Source organism: Macaca mulatta, chromosome 3 (genome assembly GCF_049350105.2).
Source record: "Macaca mulatta isolate MMU2019108-1 chromosome 3, T2T-MMU8v2.0, whole genome shotgun sequence".
Lineage (NCBI taxonomy): Eukaryota > Metazoa > Chordata > Mammalia > Primates > Cercopithecidae > Macaca > Macaca mulatta.
Genome location: NC_133408.1, coordinates 91909916 through 91924041, shown reverse-complemented (window position 1 = coordinate 91924041; position 14126 = coordinate 91909916). Strand labels below are relative to the sequence as shown.

Below are 14126 nucleotides of genomic sequence, written 5' to 3'. Positions count from 1 at the left end.
GGTCTAATTTAAGAAACTATCCTTATCCTGGAGTCAAAGATTTCTTTTATACCTCTTTCTAAACTTATAAAGTTTTATACTTCATATTTAATTTCCCTAGAATTGATTTTTTTTTTCACCTGGATAACCAGTTGTGCCAGCATCATTGAATGGTTGGTTCTTTCCCCACTGTGTTAGGTCATTCTTGCATTGCTATGAAGAAATACCCAAGACTGGGTAATTTTTAAATTGGCTCCTGGTTCTGCAGGCTGTACTGGAAGCATGACACTGGCATCTGCTCAGCTTCTGGGGAGGCCTCAGGGAGCTTTTACTCACAGTGGAAGGTGAAGTGGGAGCAGGTGCATCACATGATAAAAGCATGAGTGAGCGAGCGAGCAAGTGAGCAAAGGGAGGTACCATACATTTTTAAACAATCAATTCATGTGAGAATTCATTCACTATTTGAGGACAGCACCAAGGGGATTTCTTGAGAAATCCACCCCCGTGATCCAGTCACCTCCCTTTAGGCCCCACCTCCAACACTGGGGATTACAATTCAACATGAGATCTGGGTGAAGACAAATATCCAAACTATATCATTCACTGATCCACAATGCCATTTCTCATGTGTATCAAGATGTCATTATATGTGTAGGTTTATTTTTAGGCTCACTGTTCTGTTTCCTTTGGTTTGTTTCCCTATCCCAATCTCAATGACCATAGCTTTAAAATAAATCTTAATGTCTGCTAAGGCAGGTCTCCTAACTTATGCAGTAATGTATAGTAGTTCCCCCTTATCCTCAGTGGATGCGTTCCAAGACCGCCAGTGAATGCATGAAACCATGGATAAGTACCAGACCCAGTTGCCATCAATCACAACACGTTTCTGTTGATGTGTTACACCCACAAATTTAATGCCTTTCCTATTTTAATTAAGCACTTACCGTGTACTGTGGTGGTAACTTTTGCAGTTGGATATGTGATAACGAAACTAGCATGAATTTCTTTTTCTTTCCTCACAATTTCATGGATAGAAGATTTATTCTTACTGTGTAGATCTTGGCAACCTCAGCATACGATTTTTTTTCTTTCCGTATTAAGTTGAAGACTTTCACCTTTTCACATAAAGGAAGCACTTTATGATTTGTCTTTGGCATATCTACTCTTGTACTTTGGGGACCTTATTAAGTCAGATAGGGGCTACTTGAACACAAGCACTGCATACTATAGCCGTTCATCTTTTTTTTTTTTTTTTTGAGACGGAGTCTCGCTCTGTTGCCAAAGCTGGAGTGCAGTGACGCGATCTTGGCTCACTGCAAGCTCCGCCTCCCGGGTTCACACCATTCTCCTGCCTCAGCCTCCCAAGTAGCTGGGACTACAGGCGCCCGCCACCATATCCGGCTAATTTTTTGTATTTTTTTAGTAGAGACGGGGTTTCACCGTGTTAGGCAGGATGATCTCGATCTCAGTTGATCTTAGAACGCTGCTAAGTGACTGCTGAGCAGGTAGCGGGTACAGCGTGGATACGCTGGACGAAGGGAGGATCCACATACCAGGTGCAATGGCAGGAGATTTCATCATGCTGCTTAGAATGGCACGCAGTTTAAAACTTGTGAATAGTTTTTCTATAATTTTTCTTTTAATATTTTTAAACTATGGTTGACTGTGGGTAATTGAAGCTATAGAAAGTGAAACCATGGATAAGCAGGGGCTACTGTATGACTATTCTTCGTCCTTGCTTTTTCCTTACACCGCGCGCGCACACACACACACACACACACACACACACCCTGCCGTCACCTCATGGAAATAAACATACAGATACAACCATCAATAATAACTAAAGTAACGTAGTTAAGGAAAGTATAATACTCAGGTCGTATCTTAGCTAATGTTTTCCGGTATGCTCACAGTGGAGGCATTTTCATGGCAGTTAGATAATCTTTGGGGTAAGTTTAAAGATTTCATGCGTAGTTGAGGAGTCAAGCATTATTCAAAGAGACTTTACACATCCCTTCCTTCCATTCCCAGAATGTTTCACTTTTTTCTTTTTTTTTGAGACAGGGTCTCACTCGGTCACCCAGGCTGGAGTGCAGTGGAGCAGTCTTGGCTCACTGCAACTTTTGCCTCCTGGGCTCAAGCGATTCTCTGCCTCAGCCTCTGGAGTAGCTGGGACTACAGGCAAGCACCACCACACACGGCTAATTTTTGTATTTTCGGTAGAGATGGGGTTTCACCATGTTGGCCAGGCTGGTCTCAAACTCTTGAGCTCAAAGCGATCCACCCGTCTCCGCCTCCTGAAGTGTTGGGATTAGGGGCATGAGCCACTGCACCCAGCCCTGTTTTGCATTTTATAATTGAAAATGTTCAAATGTACACAAAGCAAAAATAGTATAATGAACTTCCAGCTTAATTAATTATTCATTTTCAGGTTTCATTTATCTCCCCACAACACGCATGCATTTTTGTTTTGTTTTGTTTTGTTGCTTTGCTAGGGTGTTTTAAAACAAATACCAGAATTTATATTCTGTCATTTCTAGGTTGCAGGTCTTAGTGTTGGCAAATGCCCCAAAGGAAGTCAGGGTTTCAGACTAGCTTAATATTCTTCATTCTCCCTTGCTCATTGATTTTGGCCTTTGAAGGATTTTTCTACTTTCTTGTCAATTTAATTATCTAGCATTTGGCGGCTTATATAATGAGAGGACTTTCAGACTATTTAATGTATCATATTTGCTGGAAACAATACCATGATTTATTTAAATAGTCCCCTATTACTGTCATTTAATTTGTTTAGAATTTTTTGCTATTATGAAAAAACAGTGACTACACATATTAGAATCTGTGTGTACATATTTATATACTTGCTTAGGATAAATTTAGTTGGAACTGTAGGATCAGAAAATGCTCATTGTTAATGGTTTTTGATTACTGTTATCAAGTTGCCTACCAGTAATAGATCATATTATACTTTCACCAGTGATGCATAAGAATCTGTGTTACTCACTCCCTAACCAATTAACAGAGGTTGTTACTGTTTTTTCCAGACTTAGCCAATCTAAGGTTTTAAAATGGTGTATTCTATTTTTATTTTTAAAAATTCTAATAGAGTTGACACACTTATTGGCTGTTGGCTCATGTGTGCCTATATGTGTTTCTTTTCCCGTTTTCAGGACCATTTGGTCTCGTGAATGTTTTCCTCCACTTTGACTTGTGTCATAGGAATTCATGGCTGCCAACAATCCAGGGCAATTGCCTGCCCTTATCTTTTATAGATATATAAAGAAATATTTGCACATGAAATCCAATGTCTAGGTTTCCTTTTATAGAAAGGGGAGAAGTGGGTAAGTTACAGATAACAGGCAGTTGGGTGTGTTTCTCATTGTTATAGCTGGTTTTGGTACCTGGGGCTCATTATACTGTTGTTTGTATTTTTTATTTGAAGTTCACCATAATAAAGTGCTTTTTAGGTTAGTTGGCAAGAGCTACCAGTTGATATTTTTGGGTTTTATTTTTATGTCTAGCTAGGAACAATAATAAATGTTAAATATGTTTCTCTAAGCCCAGCGTAACTAAATTTTAACTTTTAAATGAATAGCTTTTTAATTTTAATTTTAATTTGTACCAACTTAAATGCTGCTTAATACTTACTGACTTAGTCTTATTTTCTACTGATTTCTCTTAATTTGTTTTTAAAGAATCCCATAGGAAGGATAAATCTGGCTAATTGTACCAGTCGTCAGATAGAACCAGCCAACAGAGAATTTTGTGCAAGACGCAACACTTTTGAATTAATTACTGTCCGACCACAAAGAGAAGATGACCGAGAGACTCTTGTCAGCCAATGCAGGGACACACTCTGTGTCACCAAGTATGTATTGGCCTATAAATATTTCGATCAACTAAGCAATTGATTGCCCGCTATGTACACTATGTACTTACCACTAAGAAATATCAGAGATGGTCCTTGACGTTGAAAAGGGCACAGCCTTAGTGAGAAAACAGAACATACACAAAGCAGTAAGTGAACCATCTATAATAACTAACGTAGTTAAGGAAAGTATAATACTCAGGTCGTATCTTAGCTAATGTTTTCCGGTATGCTCACAATGGAGGCATTTTCATGGCAGTTAGATAATCTTTGGGGTAAGTTTAAAGATTTCATGCGTAGTTGAGGAGTCAAGCATTATTCAAAGAGACTTTACACATCCCTTCCTTCCATTCCCAGAATAACCTCATGTAATCAGATGACTCACAAAAACAGTCTCATTCTATTCTGCAAATTTCTGGATGGAGATTAACAGAATAAAACTTTTGGGGGTACCCCTTTTTTAATTAACCCTGAGCTCAAGTGTAAGATACAAAGGTTTATTGCTAAGATTCTGAGATAGGTTTCTTTGCTTGGATGCCTAAGAGAAGCTTGAAGACCAACTTCAGTGTACAGAGTTGTCATTAGGTACAAAAGTTAGAATTTGGTAAGATCTTTAGTAATTAGGCTGTTGCTGGATATTGCAGATGGGGGGAGATTGGTAGGACTAGCTTTATGAGTTTCTAATGTGAAAATATTAGAAAGCTACAGGAGACACGATACTAAAGTAGAACAAAGTTGCCCAGAGACTGCCAATTTGTTTTAAAATAGCTGGATAGAAGACTCATTTGTTGGAAAATTTTGATGTCTAGATTACTTTCAGATTTATTCATTTTAACTCATTCATTCTTTCAGGGGTCTTCTATGCAGTGGTGGAATCACACAGGGCAGGACAGGCAAAATGGATTTCTAATCATTTTGTTTGATAGCGACCTGTCCATGGCCATGGTCAGTGGAGGAACCAACCAAAGTGCAGTATCCAGATAGTTCTTAACCACAGCAGCCCACTTCAGCCATTTTGAATATCACTCACATTTTTTGTATAACCTTATTTTTCACTGGTTGCATAAACTCTCTTAGACTTCTCTGTAGACCTTCCCCTGTGATTAAAAAAAAAAAATAGCCAGATTACATGTTACTTTAATTACTCTGTGCCTCATTTACTTGTGGTCTTTCTTACTATAAAATTATAACTTGGATGGGTACCCTTCGCTCAAGCATATGAGAGTGGTACATTCTCAATTCAGTCTTGGCTGAGTCTTCAGCTTTGCTTGGTGGCCTAAATTTTATTTAACTTTTTTGATGGTGAGAATATAAACATTCTGCAGTTCTGCATTCTCCTTTGCCTCACTGAACTGTTTCCTTACAGGGCCTTGGGCCTTTTGGACTTAGGCCTTTTACTTGAATTTAATGTACCTCATTTTCATTTCTACTAACTAAGTTTGCTGTCAATGCTAACGATTTATCTTCTAATCTCTACTGCATACTTCAAAACAGAGACTACACATTGAAACCAGAATGTTTTATCACATGGGGAGGCAGTAGTTACAGTGGAGCTTTGAGGTCAATAGATTTAAGTTTAAATCCTGACTCATCAAATGGTTATGGCAGGTCACTTAACTTTGCTGGCCCTCTGAAATCTTCTGTGTCAAAAAGGAAAAATAAACTCTACAGTGACAATAGAGTTTTTGTTGTTGTTGTTGTTGTTGTTTTAAGCCTCTTGAACCAGAATAGGTTCACAGAGACTTCAGACAATAGAGATGAATGAGTAAACACACTTAGCACAGTTTCAAGTACATGGAATGAGCTTAACAAGTGGTGGCTATTATAAGTGCAGTACTTTCTTCATTGACTACTAGAAGGTGATAAACTCCACTTATTCATATTTACACCATTTCTAGTACAAATGGGGAGAACTTATAAAGTTGTAGAATGAGTGCAATGTAAAAACCTAATGGCTGGCCGTTCCCTAGAAGGATGTTCGGGCTATAAGTTAGGGAATCCCCCCTTCCTTACTCTGGCCTGCCCCGTCAACTAGTTATTCTTTCAACTTGTAACTAAATATGGATGCAAGGAAAATATTCCTAATATGGACAGAGAGGTTAGGATAGACAAAGTTTTAGGATCTTTAGATAGTTTATTATAAATACCATGTTCTACTAATATAGTAGGACAAATCTAATGGCAGACAGTGCAAAATAATATTACCTGTAGAGCCAGGTGAAGGATCATGAGTCTGTGATTGCAGCTGTTGGGGAACCTGACTCTGAAGATTATATTGGGAGTGCCTATATTCAGGGAGTGCCTATATTCAGGCCTTTGGTGCTCTTGCTGAGAAGTTGCCCACACTCAGTGGGTGTCCTATACTATCAGGTTACCCAGGCCACACACTACCTGTATAAAACACCTGTTGGAAGCACCATCCTTTACCAAGTGTAATTAGTGTAAGTTAGCATCAGTTAACCAAACGGGGTAATTTTCCTCTGTTTTATTTGGAGACGCACCTCACTAAGTGGCTCTGGATTAGCATCTATAAAAGGTGGTTAAAGGTAATTCATTTACTGGTTTATTTAGTCATTTTTTTCCCTAGCAAGAGTACATGGGGGTATGGAATCGGGGGAGAAGAATTCTGACCTCTTTGGTTGTTTGTTCCTGTAGGAACTGGCTGTCTGCAGATACTAAAGAAGAGCGGGATCTCTGGATGCAAAAACTCAATCAAGTTCTTGTTGATATTCGCCTCTGGCAACCTGATGCTTGCTACAAACCTATTGGAAAGCCTTAAACTGGGAAATTTCCATGCTATCTAGAGGTTTTTTGATGTCATCTTAAGAAACACACTTAAGAGCATCAGATTTACTGATTGCATTTTATGCTTTAAGTACGAAAGGGTTTGTGCCAATATTCACTATGTATTATGCAGTATTTATATCTTTTGTTTGTAAAACTTTAACTGATTTCTGTCATTCATCAATGAGTAAAAGTAAATACATTATAGTTGATTTTGCTAAATCTTAATTTAAACGCCTCATTTTCCTAGAAATCTAATTATTCAGTTATTCATGACGATATTTTTTTAAAAGTAAGAAATTCTGAGTTGTCTTCTTGGAGCTGTAGGTCTTGAAACAGCAACGTCTTTCAGGGGTTGGAGACAGAAACCCATTCTCCAATCTCAGTAGTTTTTTCGAAAGGCTGTGATCATTTATTGATGATGATATGTCTTGTTACTAGGGTACTGAAAAAATGTCTAAGGCCTTTACAGAAACCTTTTTAGTGATGAGGATGAGAACTTTTTCAAATAGCAAATATATATTGGCTTAAAGCGTGAGGCTGCCTTCAGAAAAGAGATGTGGACATAGGAGGCAATGTGTGAAACTTGGGGGTTCAATATTTTATATAGAAGAGTTAATAAGCACATGGTTTACATTTACTCAGCTACTATATATGCAATGTGGTGCACATTTTCATAGAATTCTGGCTTCATTACGGTCATTATTTTTACTGCATGGCTTACATACTTAGCATATTAGTTTTTTCTACTACAACAACTGTAAATTGAAAAATCTTTTTATTAAAAAAGTAAACTGTTATGAAGCTGCTATGGACTAATAATACTTTGCTTGCCAAAGTGTTTGGGTTTTGTTGTTGTTTGGTTTTTTTTTGGTTCATGAACAATATTGTCTAGAAACTCATTTTGAAATTGGAAAATTATTAAGTCATGTATCACCTTTAAACGCCTTTTTTTAATTATAAAATATTGTAAAGCAGGGTCTCAACTTTTAAATATACTTTGAATTTCTTCTCTGAATTATTAAAGTTCTTTATGACCTCATTTATAAACACTAAATTCTGTCACCTTCTGTCATTTTATTTTTTATTCATTCAAATGTATTTTTTCTTGTGTATATTATAAAAATATATTTTATGAGCTCTTACTCAAATAAATACCTGTAAATGTCTAAAGGAATCAGTTGTTTAGGAAGCACTGTTTCAGTGTGTGGTATGGTTGCTCTGTATCCCTGGGCTGGGAGCTTCTTGTGGGTACTGTGCTGACAATGTCTCATCCATCTTTTTCTCTCTACCCAGTTTGGCTTATTGTGTGTTCTTAGGGCTGCTATTGAATGCATAAGTGAATGAAGGATCTAGCATTTCAACTGAATATGGTAATTGGATGTGCATTTGAGGAGAGAGAGTATAATTCCCAAGTCTTTAGCAGATACTGAATGGATGAGTGATATCATCAGCCAGACAGGGAATAGGTTTGATGGGACTGATAAGAAGGTCCCTTGTATTTATTTATAGACTTGCATTTATTTTTGAATAGGCCTTCAAAGGGCACAAAGCATGGTACAAAATTCAGAATGCACAAAGAAGGTAAAGTCAAAAAGCAAGTCTTCTCCCACTGTCATAACTACTTTTACCAATGTTTATGTCCTGCCAGAGGACACTACACATGTCGCATAGAAATATTTATATTCTTTTGTTCATAAAAATATTCTATACATACCATTTATTGTAAGTTAAACAAAAAGTATAACAGTATTCCTTAGAGATCATCTTAATATATAGATAGTATTTATAAAATTCAACTTTAGAAGAAATTTAGTGTAAGGTGATTGTGGGACCTCAAGCTAGAAATACTCCGTAAACAGTAGAAAATGTCACCCTGAAGATTTTCAGTGTCATCTGCCTAAGGGGGATTGTTGAAACTATTGGAGTGAATAAGATCATCCAGGGAATATGATGTGGGAAGAGAAGAAAGAAAAAAAGGAACACTGTTCTTTTTTTTTTTTTTTTTTTTTTAAACAGCGTCTCACTCTCTCCCCCAGGATGGAGTGCAATGGCACAGTCTCGGCTCACTACAACCTCTGCTTCCCGGGTTCAGGTGATTCTCGTGCCTCAGCCTCCCGAATAACTGGGATTACAGGCACACACCACCACGCCCAGCTAATTTTTGTATTTTTAGTAGAGATGGGGTTTCACTATGTTGGCCAGGCTGGTCTTGAACTCCAGACCTCAAGTGATCCTCCTGCCTTGGCCTCCTAAAGTGCTGAGATTACAGGTGTGAGCCACTGCGACTGTCCTGAACCCTGTTCTTTAGGGGAAAAGTAGAAAAGACAAGTCTAATGATTGTCTTCTATGAAAGAAAAACAAGAATGGTGTCTGGTGAGACCAAAGAAGAAAATATTTTGACTGGGTACGGTGGCTCACGCCTGTAATCCCAGCACTTTGGGAGGCTGAGGTGGGTGAATGACCTGAGGTCAGGAGTTTGAGACCAGCCTGGCCAACATGGTGCAACCTTGTCGCTACCAAAAATATAAACAATTAGCTGGATGTGGTGGCACGTGCCTGTAATCCCAGCTACTTGGGAGGCTGAGGCAGGAGAATCACTTGAACCCAGAAGGCAGAGGCTACAGTGAGCCGAGATTGTGCCACTGCACTCCAGCCTAGGCAACAGAGTGAGACTCTCTCAAAAAAAAAAAAAAAAAAAAAAAAAAAAAAAAAAGATTCTAACCACAGAGTCATAAAGCAGAATAAAGACAATGTGAATTGAAATTTGGAGCAGTCAGTTGAACAAAATGGTTCAGATAAAAAAAATCAGGTTATAAGAGTATCTGTATAGAAAAAGAATGACAGAATTGATTGCATTAAAAAAATCTGATAAATATCTAAAGTTAAAACACTAAGCGACAAAGGGAGAATATTTACAACATATTTAATAAGGCATTGATATGCAAAAACATAAAGAGCTCCTATGCAACTGTGGTGGCTCATGCCTGTAATCGCAGCACTTTGGGAGGCTGAGGTGGGAGAATCACTTGAGGCTAGGAGTTCAAGACCAGCCTGGGCAACATAGCAAGACCTTGTCTCTACAAAAAAAAATGAAAAAATTAGCCGAACATGTTGGCACATGACTAGTCTCAGCTACTTGTGAGGCTGAAATGAGAGGATTGCTAGAGCCCAGGAGGTGAAGACTACAAGTGAGCTGTGATCACACCACTGCACTTCAGTCTGGGCAACAGAACGAAACCCTGTCTCTGAAAAAAAAAAAAAACCCAAAATTAAAAAAATAAAAAGAACCAACAAGTGGTTCATTGTTATCGCATTGGGAATTAGGTAAAAGAAAAACAAAAGAGCTCCTATGACTGGCTGTCTGTGAGCATTTGCTACGTGCCAGGCGTTATTCTTGGTGTTTTACATGCAGTATCTCAGATCATCTTCATAAGACCTTACCAAATAAGCACTGAAGCTAAAGTTTTGGTCACTTTTCTGAGGCCCCACGTTGAGCAAGTGGCAGACCAGGATTTGCACTCAGTCTACTCCAGAATCCACATACACTCTGATGTTTCTCAAATAAATAAGAAAAAGAAAATTTAACCTAAAGAAGAGGGGCAAATAGTATTAGCAGGAATTGCATACACAAATTCAAAGAGCTGGCAAACATGTAACAATAATACTAATAAAAATACAGATTTAAATGGCAATGGGTTGTTGGCCCACAGGTGGTGAAACTATAACCAACATTACTGAGAAACTTAACGCTCTTGGTGGGAATAGAAACTGAAACAGACTGCTTGGACGGCAACTTGGTAACTTCCAGGAATCTACTAACACACAGGATCAGATTGTCAAATCTGACTTCCATGAATCAGAGATCTTACTCATATCAAGCTTTCCTCATAGTTTCAAGGACACAAGGAATCAAAAAGTCCTGGCAAAGCAAGGAGAGGCCTGCGTCATCCTGCATGCCTCCCATGCTCTCGTTCCCACAGGAGACACCTGCTCTGTGGCCCAGGGTAATAGATGAGACCTCAAGGGAGGTTTGCGGTCCTCTCACTCAGCAGGGAGGCCTTAGGTATGGAAACATTGCATTTTATACCCTAGGTGGTATAGTTTTGGTGACTTTCTTAGGAGTTTTGTCTCACAAATCCATAAATTCTAAGTTTATTTGCTGTAAGCAACCCTTAACCAGCCATATCCTACTAAGCACATTCCACAGATAAAGAGTTCTCTCAGCAAATACCATTTGTCTATTTACTAGGAGATTCAGTTCTTAGGATGTTTACCAGGAATTTCCTTTACTGAAATCAAAGGCCAGCTGTGCTAACTCCCCACTTCTCAGACAAGCTTGCATGTGAGCAGAGATATATATAAAAGGATGATCATTACAATACTATTTTTATCTATCCATCTTCTATCTATTTATCATCTATCTATTTATTGAGACAGAGTCTCTGTCACACAGGCTGGAGTGCAGTGGTGTGATCTCAGCTCACTGCAACCTCTGCCTCCCTGGTTCAAGCAATTCTACCTCAGCCTGCAGAGTAGCTGGGATTACAGGTGCCCGCCCCCATGCCTGGCTAGAGACAGTTTTTAAAGGGAAAAAAATAGAAACTAATAGTGAAAAAATGAATAATCTGCAAGCCCATTAGCAGGAAATTCTGGTACATTTTTCCTACAAGACACCATGTAGTGGTCAAAAAGAATGAAGCAAGTGTATATCTAGATATTCACTTGGAAAATTTTCCAGAGCAACTTATGGGGGAATGGGATATACCACACAACATGGAGCCATGTATGTAACATAGATGCACATAAATAGATAAAAGTGTGAAAGAAACCACATGAAGTACATGGGGAAAAGGTTGGGAGCAGTGTGGGGTGGAGGAATGCTTTGACCTTTGACTCTGTTTTTAGAGTATTTGATATGTTTACAATGAGAGTATTTTCATATATCACTCATGTATGTGGGCTTGCGAACACTTCAAAAATAAAATCAAAATGAAAAATTGAGTGAATGGAAGACCAAATAGAGACTTCAGGATATTGGACTGTGAAGAGAAAGGCCTAACTGGGACAATAGTTTGGTGGGAAAACATTCAGGGAAGGATATTGTTGGGACTCAGAAAACAATACTCCAAAAAGAAGGTCTCAAAAGCAAGAGTTTTTCTCTGATCTTCTCCCACCCTCCTGTCTCTCAGTCCCATTCTCCGCCAGGGATAGCCATGGAAACTAAAGCCCCTCTTCCCCATGGTGAGTCATGGAAACAACAACCTCTTTTCTCCAAAGCCAGCCACAAAACCTAAACATATTTCTCTAACTTCCCCTTTGCCTTTCTGTATAAAACTGGCCATAAAGAAATGATCTGACCTACCTTGTTTGAGTGTAGGTCATGAGACCCTTATTCCAGACCGGGTCCTGCTCCACACCCAGAAGGAAGGAACGCGGCTCAGAGATGCCAGGAAGAATCTAGACAAGCCTTGCTGGCTTTCCCTGCACAGTCTATTCGCATTAGATCTACCCTTTTTGTCCAACTTCTACACAGCGGTCAATGCTTTGTTGAACCTAAGCATAAAAATGGCCAATTTCTCTGGTATTTTTGTGTCTTCATTCTGAATGCCCCTGTGTATACACATTAAGTAAATTTGTATGCCTTTTCTCCAACGAATCTAACTTTTGTGAGTTGATTTTTCAGTGAGCCTTCAGAGGGCCAAAAAGAACTTTCCCCTTGACCCCAAGTTCCCCTCAAAATTATTTTTAATGATAAACTTAATTATTTTTAGCTGATGTAGTAAGCAGGGTACAGACTATGCTACTATAAAAAAAAAAAAGAATCATAACAAAAATAGAAGAGGTAAAACAAGACAGAAGTTTCTCATAGGACAGTCCAAAGAGAGGGGAGTGATTCTGGGCAGAAAGATGGTTTTGAGCCTTGAGGGTGTTCAGGGTCCAAGGTCCTTGTCCCGGACATAGCCTGGCATGTGGCCCTTGTCCTCATGGCCAAAGAAAGCTCATCTGTATTACATCCATGGTCCATCTATCAGGAAAGGGGAAAGTGCAGAGCTCATTCTCAGTCATTTTGAGATTAAGACCAAGAAAATGTAGTCTTTAGTTGAGTGACCACAACCCCTGTTGAAATTCACCAGGGTTCTACTACACAAAGGCAAAATATGGTGCATTCAGGGGACTATCAGCAGGCCTTACCACTGCTTCTAAATCCTTCAATTTTGTTGAAAGCAAAGATATGAAAGCCACCTAACTTGCAAAAGGATTTGTTATTCTGCCTTTAGGGTCCAGGAAAACCAGTATTTGGACTGTCCCTTTTCTTTTAGTATTGGGAGGGTTTTACATCCCAGGAAAGCGACTGTAGAGAGTTAGGCAGAAAGCACGCCTTTCCTGTGTAAAGTGGGAGTAGAGGGATGACATTGGGAAGGCAGTGGGGAGGGAAAAAAGAACACCTCAGGCAATTTGGCTTATTAAACAGAAGGATGGCAAAGTGGCTTCATGCGCATGCGCCCTTTAGTAAGTCTTCGGCGCTCACGGGCTTGTGGCTGCCCAGATCTAGGACATTTGATTGTAACTGGGCAGCTTAACTTCAAAATACATTTTAAAACATTTTTTCGCCGGGCGCGGTGGCTCAAGCCTGTAATCCCAGCACTTTGGGAGGCCGAGGCGGGCGGATCACAAGGTCAGGAGATGGAGACCACAGTGAAACCCCGTCTCTACTAAAAATACAAAAAAATAGCCGGGCGCGGTGGCGGGCGCCTGTAGTCCCAGCTACTCAGGAGGCTGAGGCAGGAGAATGGCGGGAACCCGGGAGGCGGAGCTTGCAGTGAGCCGAGATCGCGCCACTGCACTCCAGCCTGGGCAACAGCGTGAGACTCCGTCTCAAAAAAAAAAAAAAAAAAAAAAAAAAATTTTTTCTTTTTCTTTTGGGTTTCAAGATATACCCTGGAAGCATACTGCAGGAACATTTTCCCTAAGCCTTAAAACAGACTCCATGTCCCTCCCTTTCTCACCATATATACTCCCTTCACGTTTATCCAACGTTCTGCTAGTGTCTAACTGTGTGCCTTCTTAGAAGTTCCAGAGGCTCATCTTGAGACAGACACAGGCTGGAGACTCAGCTGCAAAATTCCAGAGATTACTTCAAGATGGCTAATTAACAACCTAGTCATTGTTGAGATGACACCAGCCCAAGATCCAAGCAGACTGGAACCCAAGATAACCACCAGAGGCAGACATTGTTCTCAGCACAATCCTTGCATGCCTTCCTTATCAAGGTTTCCTTTTTTAAACTCCTGCCTTCCATCAAAGTGGCTGCTTTGGATGGGAATATGGCCACTTCTCCTTTACTAATTTTGGTTAATAAAATCATTTTCTTTCCACCAGACCTCGCTCTTCATTAGACTCTGCAAGTGATGAGCATGCAGACCTGCCCTGGGTTACACGGTCATGGGGTGCAACGTGAAGGTGTTTACCAAAGGGCAAATCAGGAGTGTCC

At 39.6% G+C, this 14126-nt stretch overlaps 1 protein-coding gene across 4 annotated transcripts in view; it reads left to right on the top strand.

The window, feature by feature from the left end:
- The window catches only part of ANLN (anillin, actin binding protein), a 65270-nt gene extending 57466 nt beyond the window's left edge, over positions 1-7804 (top strand). For all 4 annotated transcript variants that reach the window (XM_015133715.3, XM_077996937.1, XM_015133714.3 and 1 more), the window contains 2 exons: positions 3675-3847; positions 6503-7804. In XM_015133715.3, coding sequence (XP_014989201.1) covers positions 3675-3847; positions 6503-6626 — 297 coding nt within the window. In that variant the 3' untranslated portion in view covers positions 6627-7804. The remainder of the gene's footprint in view (positions 1-3674; positions 3848-6502) is intronic.
- Positions 7805-14126: the final 6322 nt, after the last annotated feature.